At 44.4% G+C, this 14,921-nt stretch overlaps 1 protein-coding gene across 2 annotated transcripts in view; it reads left to right on the forward strand.

Annotated features, from left to right (window-relative positions):
• LOC123397937 (oxysterol-binding protein-related protein 1D-like) overlaps window positions 1-1,673 on the forward strand; it is a 33,008-nt gene extending 31,335 nt beyond the window's left edge. For both annotated transcript variants that reach the window (XM_045092449.1, XM_045092450.1), the window contains 2 exons: window positions 239-583; window positions 1,250-1,673. In XM_045092449.1, the coding sequence (XP_044948384.1) occupies window positions 239-583; window positions 1,250-1,408 (504 nt within the window). In that variant the 3' untranslated portion in view covers window positions 1,409-1,673. The remainder of the gene's footprint in view (window positions 1-238; window positions 584-1,249) is intronic.
• Window positions 1,674-14,921: the final 13,248 nt, after the last annotated feature.

The following is a 14,921-nucleotide window of genomic DNA, read 5'->3' on the forward strand; positions in this document are numbered from 1 at the left end:
GGGAGAATCTGGGGGAAGGTCTGATTCTCAAGATTCTCAGAGAATTGGCCAAAAGAACTGGCTTCCATAGAGAACTGTGGCTGACGTCCTTAAAGGGCGACATGGTCACTACAATGTACAAACAAAACTGCATATGTACTATGTATTTGCTATTGGTCATCAGTAATTTATTTGCAGTCTAAATATATTTGGGCACACTTAGGGTCAAGATCTTAAATAACTTGGATCAATCACGCAGGTGCATGGATTTGTACAAGATAATATAACAGGGGAGAAAGTAGCTATGTTAATTGGAAAGTGGGATGAAGCTATGTATTATGTGCTTGGGGATCCAAGCACTAAACCCAAGTGGTACGACCCAATGTCAGAAGCAGTTCTTTTGTGGGAGAGAGACAAGTCTTTGAATCAAACCCGATATAACCTTTCTCCATTTGCAATTTCTTTAAATGAATTGGCACCTCACATGTTGACGATGTTGCCTCCTACTGATTCTCGCCTGAGGCCTGACCAGAGGCATCTGGAAAATGGTGAATACGAGAAGGCAAATTCGGAGAAACTCAGACTTGAACAACTTCAGCGGCAGGTATTCCAGTATTATATGTTTGATTTAATCTTTTATCAATGTGTTTTCTTGTTTCTTTTTATCATAGCATCATTTATAGGAGTTGAGATTCATCACATTGTCTGACCAAGTACCGCGGCTAATATTATAAGTCAGAAATCATGGGTTTGAAATCTCGTCTGTCGTGTGTAATTTGTACTCATTAGTCTCATGAATGAAGAAGCATCTTCTAATTGTTCCGTGGATCTGATGCTGGCACACTGTTTGTAAAGCTCAATATCCGAATTAATGAAATGCTCCTTCCATCCCAAAATTAGTGTCACTGATTTAGTACAACTTTGTACTAAATCTGTACTAAACCAGAGACGCTTATTTTGGGACGGGGGGAGTGTGATTGTAGTTTCCTAGGCGTTTTTCCTCATAATGAAAAAGAAACTTCCTAGGCGTTCTTTCATTATTGGTTGTAGCACCTAGCATTTCAGACCCAGTTTATTTAATTTTATTCTAGTTTGATTTGCAAAGATGACAAAATTCTGACAGGTGAGCATTCACATTCATAATGAGGAAGAAATTATAATTTTGGTGGTTACGCTATTTGGCAGCATATTACTTGTGTTTATCATCAGGCTCAATTTTATGCTGGGCTTTGCCCCTGCTGGTGCGACCTGTAATGGCTTATATTTACAGGCTCGAAGGTTACAAGAGAGAGGCTGGCAACCAAGGTGGTTCAGGAAGGACGAGGACGACAGCTACTGCTATCTTGGGGGATATTGGGAAGCGAGGGAAAAAGGAATCTGGAACGGGATCCCCCATATATTCGGCCAGAGCAGTGCATCGCCTGAGTAGTCTCAGCTATAACCCTGCGCCTCTTTCTTTTATGGTAGTGGTATCCACATTTCATTTACAGGAAACATTGACTGGCACAAACTGAATGTGTGAATATATGCCAATTTACTGGTGGTTTCTGGTAGCCGAAATGTACTGGTAAATACTTGATGAGATTGTGTTAGTAAGAATGCAGTTAAGTAGGTAGGTTTAATGCACGTGAAATTCAGTTATGGGCTCAGCTGAAATATACTTATTTTGGAACAATTTGATCCCTTTTTCAGTCTGGATGTTTGTCTAGCAGTTTTGTGAGTTCTGCAATCATACTTATTACTGTAGGAGGCAGCGTTTTGGCTCCCATGCCTAGCTACTTCTGAAATTTGAACCACTTTCCCGCTTTTTATGTGTTGAGTCGTGTAAAATTTAGTCTTTTTCAGTTTTTTTTTTACCCTAAAACAGTACTTGTTGAAGTCCCTACCCCTAAGCGGTTCAGCATTCTAATCGAGCAATCTGACACAATGTTTACAGTCATCAACCCGTGCGGCTTCACAGGTTAGATATATAGAAATAATATTTGTACTCCCTCTGTTTCTAAATATAAGTCTTTTTAGAGATTTCATGCATGGGCAACATAGGGAGCAAAATGAGTGAATCTGCACTCTAAAATATGTCTATATATATCCTTATGTAGTCCCTTAGTGGAATCTTTTAAAAAACTTATACTCCCTTTGTCCCAAAATTCTTGTTTTAGATTTGTCTAAATATGAATGTATCAGTCATGCTATACTCCCTTCGTTCCTAAATATAAGTCTTTTAAGGAATTTCACTAATGATCTACATACGGAGCAAAATGAGTGAATCTACATTTTAAAATATGTCTATATACATACGTATGTAATTCATTAGTGAAATTCCTTAAAAGCCTTATATTTAGGAACGGAGGGAGTATAACATGACTTATATTTAAAAGACTTCTCCTTCCCAAACCGAATTGGAGTTGGAGTCCTCTCCACTTCGGCCGGCAGCCTTGGGGCTCCCTTGAGCCCCAAGGCTAGCCCCTCCCCTCTTCCTATATATACTAGAGGTTTTAGGGTTTTTGAGACACAACTGTGCCACGTGCAACTCAAACCTATACCTCGTAGTTCTTCCTTTAGATCGGATTTCTACGGAGCTTGGGCGGAGCCCTGCAGGAATAGATCATCACCATCATCGGCGCGCCGTCACGCTGTTGGAGAACTCATCTACTTCCCCGTCTCTCTTGCTGTATCAAGAAGGCGAAGATCGTCATCGAGCTGTACGTGTATTGAACGCGGAGGTGCCATCCGTTCGGTGCTAGATCGGGACGGATCATGGGACGGATCGTGGGACGACGGTGATTTGAATCACGAAGCTGTACCACTACATCAATCGCGTTTCTTAACGCTTTCTGCTTAGTGATCTACAAGGGTATGTGGATCCGATCTCCTTCTCATAGATGAACATCACCATGATAGGTTGTAACGCCCAAGATGCGGTCCTATCCTTATTTTGGCACGAGGGCCTCGATAGAGATAGAAGCGCATCTCGTCGTTTCGCAAGAATGGATATCCTTACAACTACATGTACTGAAGAGAAGAGTATATGAAATTGGCTTACACTTGCCACAAGCTACATCAGAGTCACATCAGCACAATACATAAACATCATGAAGAAGAGTAGGGTCCGACTACGGACGAAAACAAACGAGAAGAGAAAACGATGTCCATCCTTGCTATCCCAGGCTGCCGGCCTCGAACCCATCCTAGATCGACGAAGCAGAAGAGGAAGAAGCAACTCCAAATGAATAATCAACGTGCTCGCGTCAAGTAACCTTTACCTGTACCTGCAACTGGTGTTGTAGTAATCTGTGAGCCACACGGGACTCAACAATCTCATTTCCAAAGGTATCAGACTAGCAAAGCTTAATGGGTGAGGTATGGTTAAGTGGTGAGGCTGAAGCAAGCGACTAAGCAATATATGAGGTGGCTAACTTACGAGTACAAGAATAAGAGGGGGGAAGATCTACGCATAACGAACGTGAACTACAGATGATCAAATGAATGATCCTGAACACCTACTTACGTCAAACATAACCCCACCGTGTCCTCGATCGGAGAAGGAACTCGCGAAAGCGACAGTCACGGTTACACACTCAGTTGACATATTTTTTAATTAAGTTAACTTCAAGTTTTCTAGAACCAGTGTTAAACAAAGTTTCCACGTTGCCACATAACCGCGGGCACGACTTTCCGAAAGATTTAACCCTGCAGGGGTGCTCCAACTAGTCCATCACAAATTACCACAAGCCGCATAGAAATCCTCGATCACGAAGCTCGCGATCTCGTCGGACTCCTTAGTGGAAAACCTCAACTGTGAGATTACCCAAAGCATCACCGGAATTCCGATGCACAAGCTATCTCGTAAAAGGTAAAACTAATCCAGCAAGGCCGCCCGACGTGTCGACGATCCCGATAGGAGCCGCGTATCTCGTTCTCAGGACATGACGGATGAGCTAGACATCGGGATTGCTAAACCCTGGGTGACCAGGGGGCACCGGACATCGCTCAGGTGGGACCAACACTCATGCGGAGCACTGGCCCGGGGGTTGATTAATTATCCTCGGGGTCCGGAAAGTCCCTATGCAATTTTATTAGGTTATTAGGCAAATGTAGTACCAAAGTTGGGCCTTGCCAGGCCAGCTTTAATATAAAACACCAGGCTAGAAAGGCCAAGCCTTCCACCTTTTACCAAGTATATAGGTGTATTAGATTAGATAGCATTTAATAGGGAGATATAACAAGGAACCTACATTATCACATGGAAGCAACTGCATCTGCAACTAGCAACACTAACACATGGTTAAGCAAGCAGTAACATAGCCAATCAGTGATTTGCTAGGTTGTGAACAGGTTGAAGGTTTTCATGGCAATGATGAGAGGCTGATATTTCACAGGTGGTAGGCAGCGAGACATAACGATAGAAATGGTGAAACTAGCATGGCAATGATAGTAATGGTATCTGGGGAAATGGTCATCTTGCCTGAGATCCCGCTTGGAAGAAGAATGACTCCGTGAAGCAGACGAACCGACGTAGTCGAACGGGTCCTCACTTACCGACACGCTTGCGGAACTCTATCGAGACGAAGCAAACCGGAAACAAGCATCAACACAGATATTCACCACGACACATGCACGACAAGATGCAATCCACATATGATGCATGATGAGTTGGATATATGCAAGACATAGCATGACAATTCACAACAAACAATCACTACACATTAAGTGAAGTTCAATATGCAACGACTTGCATATTGACAAAACTCCGCATACGAATTAATTAGTTCTATCCCGATTAGGTACACGGAAATATTAAATGTTGTTAAACATGGCAAAAGGTGAAGCGCAATTAAACTACCTATCTAGGCATTTTAAATGAGGTCGGAAATGACCTATAGCATCTCCGAAACGACCTCACATGTTAATTTATAATTCTGACCAGATCTGAACTAACATGTTTTAATATTTGTTAAACAGCAAAATAAAAAGGTTCACGTGATTCTATGCATCGTTAAAATCAATTTACACATAGAGAACATCTCCAACGGAGCTACGGTTCAAAAGATACGAACACCACAAGATATGATGGCATGAATGCAATATGTGTGCAAATGGCATCCACAACATTTCAAAACACACAACCAGCAAGATAATATGAAACTATAAGAGATTCTAAGCAATTTTCATATAGGACACGATCAAAACGGAGCAACGGTTCAACAACTACGAGCTAAACAAGAAATCACTACAATCTGCCAAAATCACCCACATTGCATTTTCTACGCCCTCAAATAACTAGCTAGACAAATCCAAAATGCTCAAACAAGGCATGAGGCAATAGAGGGCAAGATGCACTACCGCATGAAACTTATAACACCTAGCATGGAAGCATGTATCACTAGGAAAAGAACTGACGAAATGGCATCCCACACACAATTTCAGACTTAGTGAAATCTCAGTTTTATGACACTGCAATTTTCGATCTGAAGGCATATCAACAACAACAAAATTATGTGCTACAGGTCTCCAAATGGCATGAAAGTTGACAGCATGCTAGAGAATCTTAAGGACTACAACTAACTCCATTGCACTAACCTCAAAAGAGCTACAGATCACGAGATAAAATCATGACAAGACAGCAACAAAATATAACAGATCTGAGACTTGGAAATATTTCAGCATCTCTAAAACAACACTATTTCCTAGCAAGTTGAGAACAAGCAAACTACACCTAAACATGGATTTCTATTGCAACCAAAATTACCAGAGGCTAGCCTACACATCCAAGGGCATATCTCTAATTGACAACTCCTTCATATCATGCACGGATTAAGTCCCACAAAATAAACAAAAGGGCAACATGGCAAAATATCACGCGCACTAACTTACTCGAAAGCTAAAACTAAATGCACATTTAAATTCTATGCATTTTTCTACCTCGAAAACATATATAACATGTGGGGTTGCAAAATATAAATAATGCGACACAAATATGCGAAATTATGTCCTAACGTGATATAATAAACTAGCGACGGAATCCTACATGCAAAAATAACAACAACCACTCTAAAATATATGGCAAAAGGTCCCTAAAAACATGAGCATTTTATATACCGGGTTTGAGCAATCCAGACACGCACTAAAATAAACACGGGATAATCTCCTATTAGGACAGCACGCAAAACTAGGCATATGGCGGGTCAAATCACTTCAAACATGCTTGCAAGTTGCAAATTATGAATCTACGCGAAAAACTACACAAGTTACATATAAATCACTCCGATCCGGTGCATGGTTTGGAATCTACGCTCGTTTGAAAAAAATGCTCTTTTCTCAAATTAAATAAATTCGTAAAACCTAAAAAAAACAAATTGGCCGAATCTGCGATTTCGAGCCGAAAGAGGCGTGACGACATATAGCTAAGTCGCGCACGAGCGCAAAATAGAGGGCCGGGGGTGCTGGTTCACCTTGGGCTTGGGGCGGTCTGGGCCGGCTCCGGCTGGAGGAGGCCGTGGGTAGGCTCGTGGTGCTGGGCGAGGGAGGCCGACTGGGTCGAGGGCGCGCGACGGGAGGCCGGCCCAGGCGGGGTCAGCGAGCGGCTGGAGGACGCCCTCGTCTCCCTCCCATGCCGCGCTCGCTGCCTCCCATGCCAGGGAGCAGCCGGCGGCGGCTGGCGAGGAGAGGCGACCAGAGGGCTGGCGAGGCGCGCTAGGGGCGGCGCCGACGGGAATGGGGCGAGGGGATCGATCCCGCTGGATCCGGGAGGAGGCACATGCGGCGGCTGCCGGATCTGGCGCCTGAGGACGCAGCAGGCGGCGGCGGGGCAGAGATCCGGCGGCTGCATAGGGCGGCGGCGCGGGACGGGATCTGGGAGGTGGAGCTGCCCGGTGACCGACGAGCTCCGATGCGGTGGCGGGTTGGCGAGGCTCCGGTGGAGTTCAGGAGGAGGCGACGGCGCTGCCATGGAGGGGCTCGGGAGGAGCTGCGGGAGCCTCGGGCTCCAAACGGCGGCGGCGGATCCGGGCCCAGGCGGGCCTCGGATGGGCTGCGCGGGCCGGCGGCTCAAGGGGGAGAGGGAGAGGTGGGAGGCTAGGGTTTGCACAAAAAACGAGGGAAGGGGGTTGGCTGCCCAAAATTAGGAGGAGGGGTCTATTTATAACAACATGGGGGGGGGCTAGGTTTAGCAGAATTTCGCCCCGGTTTCAACCTCGCGATCTAAATCGGACGGTTTTGCACGCGGGGACGGGCTAAGTGGCCGTGTAGAGTGGCTAGGTGGAGGTGAGAGGGAAAATAGCGCGGCACGACAACATGATTTAAAACACTGAAACACGTCTGACGATAAACCGAATACGGTGCCGCTACGGTGGACCGTTCGGGTACCCGACGGAGTCCGATTGCGACGAAATTTGACAGGCGGCCTACCTATATCTAAATGAGACCGGACGCCAAGTTTCCACCCAATCAGAGAAAGGTTTATACACACTTTTAAAAACAGGATTTGACGGTGTCGCGAGCGCGTGCGACTGTGGTCGGGCTCAGTACGGGCAACGACGAACACGGAGAGAACTGACAACTAATAACAGATGCAAGTTTGAAAACTGGCGGCAACGGGATGCTGATGCAATGCAGATGATGCGCATGGTGCGATGATGATGCGACAAATAAAGATAATCACACGACGAAAACGGAATAAAGGGGGAATCTTCTGGAACGTCGGTCTCGGGCTGTCACATAGGTCATCATGTGCGTAGGAATTTTTTTGTTTCCCATGCAACGTTCCCCAACAGTGGCATCATGAGCTATGTTCATGCGTAGATGTAATCTCGAGTAGAACACAAAAGTTTTTGTGGGTGTTGATGTTTGATTTGCTGCCCTCCTTAGTCTTTTCTCGATTCGGCGGTATTGTTGGATTGAAGCGGCCCGGACCAACATTACTCGTACGCTTACGCGAGACCGGTTTCATCGACCAACATGCAACTCGTTGCATAAAGATGACTGACGGGTGTCAGTTTCTTCAACTTTAGTTGAATTGGATTTAATCGAGGCGGTCATTGGAGAGAGGTTAAATAGCAATTTGCACATCTTCGTTGTGTTTTTTGCGTAAGTAAGATGCGATCATACTAGATCCCATAGCAGCCACGTAAAACATGCAACAACAAATTAGAGGACGTCTAACTTGTTTTTGGAGGGTATGCTTGTGATGTGATATGGCCAAAGACATGATGTGATATATTGGATGTATGAGATGATCATGTTGTAATAGTTAATATCGACTTGCATGTCGATGCTATGGCAACCGGTAGGAGCCACAGGGTTGTCTTTAAACTAATGTTTGTGTTTGCAGATGCGTTTACTATATTGCTAGGTTGTAGATTTAGTAGTAATAGCATAGATAGCACGACAACCTCGATGGCGGCACGATGATGGAGATCATGATGATGGAGATCAAGGTGTGGCGCGAGTGATTATGAAGATCATGCCGGTGCTTTGGTGATGGAGATCAAGAAGCACAAAGATCATGGCCATATCATGTCACTTATGAATTGCATGTGATGTTAATCCTTTTATGCACCTTATCTTGCTTGGAACGATGGTAGCATTATAAGGTGATCCCTCACTTAATTTCAAGATAAAATTGTGTTCTCCCCGACTGTGCACTGTTGCGACAGTTCGTCGTTTCGAGACACCACGTGATGATCGGGTGTGATAGACTCAACGTTCACATACAACGGGTGTAAAACAGTTGCACACGCGGAACACTCGGGATAAACTTGATGACCCTAGAATGTGCGGACATGGCCTCGGAACACAAGAGACCGAAAGATCGAGCATGAATCGTATAGTTGATATGATTAGCATAGAGATGTTTACCACCGAAACTACGCTCAACTCACGTGATGATCAGATTTGAGTTAGTGAATTTGGATCATTCCACACTCAAGTAACTAGAGGGATGTCTATTTGAGTGGGAGTTTATTAGTTAAAATCTAATTATCTTGAACATAGTCTAAGTCCACGTTGCAATATTTTATGTTGTAGATCAATACCTCACGCAGTAGCAACCATGAATTTCAATACGTTCCTAGATAAAGCTAAGCTAAAAGATGATGGTAGCAACTTTGTAGACTGGGCTCGTAATCTTAGGCTCATCCTACAAGCTGGAAAAAAGAATTATGTCCTTGATGCTGCGCTAGGAGATGAACTACCCGCTACGTCTGACCAAGATGTTTTGAATGCTTGGCAATCATGTAAGGAGGACTACTCAGTAGTTCAATGTGCAGTCTTGTATGGCTTGGAACTAGGATTTCAACGATGCTTTGAGCGTCATGGACCATTATGAGATGTTCCAGGAGTTGAGGTTTATCTTTCAGAAGAACGCCCGGATCGAGAGGTATGAGACCTCTGATAAATTCTATGCTTGCAAAATGGAGGAGAATTCGTCTGTCAGTGAACATGTGCTCAAAATGTCTAGGGTACTCAAACCGTCTAGCTGAGGTGGGGACTGAACTCCCACAAGAGGCTATCACTGACAGAATTCTTCAATCACTGCCACGTAGCTATAAAAGCTTTGTGTTGAACTATAACATGCAAGGGATGAACAAGTTACCCGGTGAGTTATTCGCGATGCTGAAAGTCGCAGAGTCAGAACTCCGGAAAGAGCATCAAGTGTTTCAAGAGAAACGGCAAAGGCAAGAAGGGTAACTCCAAGAAGAGCGGAAAAACTGTTGCCAATCCGACGAAGAAACCCAAGGCTGGACCTAAGCCAGAAATAGAGTGCTATTATTGCAAGGGGATGGGTCACTGGAAGCGCAACTGCCCCAAGTATTTGGCTGATAAGAAGGCGGCCAACGTAAAACCAGGTATATGAGATATACATGTTATTGATGTGTACCTAAACAACTCTCGTAGTAGTGCCTGGGTATTTGATACCGGTTCTGTTGCTCATATTTTCAACTCGAAGCAGGAACTGCGGAATAAACGAAGGCTCGCGAAGGATGAAGTGACGATGCGCGTGGGAAATGGTTCCAAGGTTGATGCAATCGCCGTAGGCACAATCTCACTTCAATTACCATCGGGATTAGTTATGAACTTAAATAATTGTTATTTAGTGCCTGCGTTAAGCATGAACATTATATCTGGATCTTGTTTATTGCGAGACGGTTACTCATTTAAGTCAGAGAATAATGGTTGTTCTATTTTTATGAGTAATATCTTTTATGGTCATGCACCAATGTGAGGGGTTTGTTCATATTGAATCTTGATTGTGATGGCACACATATACATAACATTGAGACCAAAAGATGTAGAGTTAACAATGATAGCGCCACATTTTTGTGGCACTGCCGCTCAGGTCATATTGGAGTAAAGCGCATGAAGAAACTCCATACCGATGGGCTTTTGGAGTCACTTGATTTTAAATCACTTGACACGTGCGAACCATGCCTCATTGGCAAGATGACTAAGACTCCGTTCTCCGGAACAATGGAGCGTGCAAGTGACTTATTGGAGATCATACATACTGATGTGTACGGTCCAATGAGTGTGGAGGCGCGCGACGGATATTGTTATTTTCTCAACTTCACTAATGATTTGAGTAGGTATGGATATATCTACTTGATGAAACACAAGTCTGAAACGTTTGAGAAGTTCAAGCAATTTCAGCGTGAAGTTGAAAACCATCATAACAAGAAGATCAAGTTCCGGCAAATATCTGAGTTTTGAGTTTGGTGCTCACTTAAGACAATGTGGAATTGTTTCACAGTTGACACCGTCTGGAACACCACAGCGTAGTGGTGTGTCCGAACGTCGTAATCATACTTTGTTAGATATGGTGCGATCTATGACGTCTCTTACCGATTTGCCGTTATCGTTTTGGGGTTATGCATTAGAGACAGCTGCATTCACTTTAAATAGGGCACCGTCAAAATCTGTTGAGACGACACCATATGAGCTATGGTATGGCAAGAGGCCAAAGTTGTCGTTTCTTAAAGTTTGGGGATGCGATGCTTATGTCAACAAGCTTCAGCCTGAAAAGCTGGAACCCAAAGCGGAAAAGTGCGTCTTATAGGTTACCTGAAGGAGACAGTTGGGTACACCTTCTATCTCAGATCCGAGGGCAAAGTGTTTGTTGGTAAGAACGAAGCTTTTCTTGAGAAGGAGTTTCTCTCGAAAGAATTGAGTGGGTGGAAGATAGAACTTGATGAGGTTGTAGAACCTCTGCTCCCTCTAGATGGTGGTGCAGGGCAGGGGGAAACCTCTGTTGAGGCGACACCGGTTGAGGACGAAGCTAATGATGATGATCATGAAGCTTCGTATCAAGTTACTATCGGACCTCACAGGTCGACAAGATCACATACTGATCCTGAGTGGTACGGTAATCCTGTCTTATCTATCATGTTGTTAGAGAACAATGAACCTGCGAATTATGAAGAAGCAATGGTGGGCCCGGATTCCAACAAATGGCTGGAGGCCATGAAGTCCGAGATAGGATCTATGTATGAAACCAAAGTGTGGACTTTGGAAGTATTACCTGAAGGTCGCAAGGCTATTTAGAACAAATGGATCTTTAAGAAGAAGACGGACGCGGACGGTAATGTGACCGTTTATAAAGATCGACTTGTGCAAAGGGTTTTTCACAAATTCAAGGAGTTGACTACGATGAGACGTTCTTACCGGTAGCGATGCTTAAGTCCGTCCGAATCATGTTAGCAATAGCTTCATTTTTCGATTATGAAATCTGGGAGATGGATGTCAAAACGGTGTTCCTTAACGATTTTCTTAAGGAAGAGTTGTATATGATGCAACCCGAAGGTTTTGTCGATCCAAAGAATGCTAACAAAGTATGCAAGCTCCAGCGATCCATTTATGGACTGGTGCAAGCATCTCAGAGTTGGAATAAGCGCTTTGATGAGGTGATCAAAGCATTTGGGTTTATACAAGTTGTTGGAGAATCTTGTATTTACAAGAAAGTGAGTGGGAACTCTGTGGCACTTTTAATATTATATGTGGATGACATATTGCTGATTGGAAACAATGTGGAGTTTTTAGAGAGCGTAAAAGATTACTTGAACAAATGTTTTTCAATGAAGGACCTAGGAGAAGCTGCTTACGTATTAGGCATTAAGATCTATTGGGATAGATCGAGGCGCCTAATAGGACTTTCACAAAGCACATACCTTGATAAAGTTTTGAAGAAGTTCAAAATGAAGCAGTCCAAGAAGGGGTTCTTGCCAGTATTACAAGGTATAAAGTTGATTAAGACTCAGTGTCCAGTAACTGCGAAAGATAGAGAAAAGATGAGTACCCTCCCCTATGCTTCAGCCATAGGGTCTATCATGTATGCAATGTTGTGCACAAGACCAGACGTCAGCTTGGCCACAGGTATGGCAGGCATGTTTCAAATTAATCCAGGAGTGGATCACTAGACGGCGATCAAGAATATTCTGAAGTACCTGAAAAGGACTAAGGAAATGTTTCTCGTTTATGGAGGTGGCGAAGAGCTCGTCGTAAAGGGTTACGTCGATGCAAGCTTTGACACTGATCTGGATGATTGTAAGTCTCAAACCGGATACGTATTTATTCTTAATTGGGGTACGGTAAGCTGGTGCTGTTCCAAGCAAAGCGTCATAGCAGATTCTACATGTGAAGCAGAGTACATGGCTGCCTCGGAGGCAGCTAAGGAGGGTGTCTGGATGAAGTAGTTCATGACGGATCTTTGAGTGGTGCCGAGCGCACTAAATCCAATAACTCTGTTCTGTGACAACACTGGTGCCATTGCTTTAGCAAAGGAACCAAGGTTTCACAAGAAGACCAGACACATCAAACGATGATTCAACCTCATCTGCGACTACGTCGAAGGAGAGGACATAAATATTTACAAAAGTGCACACAGATCTGAATGTAGCGGATCCACTGACTAAACCTCTTCCACGAGCGAAGCATGATCAACACCAGAACTTTATGGGTGTTAGATTCATTCCAATGTAAATCGCATAGTGATGTGAGACTAGATTATTGACTCTAGTGCAAGTGGAAGACTGTTGGAAATATGCCCTAGAGGCAATGATAAAATAGTTATTATTATATTTCCTGTTTCAAGATAATCGTTTATTATCCATGCTATAATTGTATTGAATGAAAGCATAGATACATTTGTGGATATATAGAGAAAACAATGTCCCTAGTAAGCCTCTAGTTGGCTAGCCAGTTGATCAAGGATGGTTAAGGTTTTCTGACCATATACAAGTGTTGTCACTTGATAACTGGATCACATCATTAGGATAATGATGTGATGGACAAGACCCAAATTATAAATGTAGCATGTGATCGTGTCATTATGTTGCTATTGTTTTCGGCGTGTCAAGTATTCATTCCTATGACCATGAGATCATGTAATTCACTAACACCGGAGGAATACCTTGTGTGTATCAAACGTCACAACGTTACTGTGTGACTATAAAGGTGCTCTACATGTATCTCCGAAGGTGTCCGTTGAGTTAGCATGGATCAAGACTGGGATTTGTCACTCCGTGTGACGGAGAGGTATCTCGGGGCCCACTCGGTAATACAACATCACAAATAAGCATTGCAAGCAATGTGACTCAAGTGTTAGTCACGGGATCTTGTATTACGGAACGAGTAAAGAGACTTGCCGGTAAAGATATTGAAATAGGTATAGAGATACCGACGATCAAATCTCGGGCAAGTAACATACCGAAGGACAAAGGGAATGTTATACGGGATTATATGAATACTTGGCACAGAGGTTGAACCGATAAGATCTTCGTACAATATGTAGGATCCAATATGAACATCCAGGTCCCGCTATTGGATATTGGCCGTGGAGTGTCTGAGGTCATGTCTGCATAGTTCTCGAACCCGCAGGGTCTGCACAATTAAGGTTTGGTGACGTTTCGGTATAGTTGAGTTATAGGTGTTGGTGACCGAAGGTTGGTCGGAGTCCCGGATGAGATCATGGATGTCACAAGGGTTTTCGGAATGGTCCAGAAACGAAGATTGATATATAGGATGGTTTCATTTGGTCTCCGGAAAGATTTCATGCATTATCGGCAGTGTACCGGGAGTGACGAATGGGTTCCGGATCTTCACCGGGAGGGGCCCACCCACCCGGGAGTGAGCCTAGTGGCCCAGGGGTGGCTCACCAGCCCTTAGTGGGATGGTGAGGCCAGCCCAAGAGGGCCATGTCGGATAGGAAGAAAAAACCGAAGAGAAAAGAAAAAAAGAGAAAGAGGGAGGTGGGAAGGGAGAGGAGGACTCCTCCTTCCCAAACCGAATTGGAGTTGGAGTCCTCCTCTCCACTTCGGCCGGCGTCCTTGGGTCTCCCTTGAGCCCCAATGCTATCCCCTCCCCTCCTCCTATATATACTAGATTTTTAAGGGTTTTTGAGACACAACTTTGCCACGTGCAACTCAAACCTATACCTTGTAGCTCTTCCTCTAGATCGGATTTCTGCGGAGCTCGGGCGGAGCCTTGCATGAATAGATCATCACCATCACCGGCGCGCTGTCACGCTGCTGGAGAACTCATCTACTTCCCCGTCTCTCTTGCTGGATCAAGAAGGTGGAGATCCTCATCGAGCTGTACGTGTGCTGAACGCGGAGGTGCCATCCGTTCGGTGCTAGATCGGAACGGATCATGGGACGGATCATGGGACGACGGTGATTTGAATCACGAAGCTGTACCACTACATCAACGAGTTTCTTAACGCTTTCCGCTTAGCGATCTACAAGGGTATGTGGATCCGATCTCCTTCTCGTAGATGAACATCACCATGATAGGTATTCGTGTGCGTAGGATTTTTTTTGTTTCCCATGCAACGTTCCCCAACAGTTTCTGTTTGTGCGTCGAGATGGCGATCTCGGGAACAATGTGAGTGACAGCTCTATGAGGTGGGGCTCTATCTCGACATTCATTGGGTGGCATCCTTGTCCCTCTTG

This window comes from Hordeum vulgare, chromosome 5H, assembly GCF_904849725.1.
Source record: "Hordeum vulgare subsp. vulgare chromosome 5H, MorexV3_pseudomolecules_assembly, whole genome shotgun sequence".
NCBI classification, from domain to species: Eukaryota; Viridiplantae; Streptophyta; class Magnoliopsida; order Poales; family Poaceae; genus Hordeum; species Hordeum vulgare.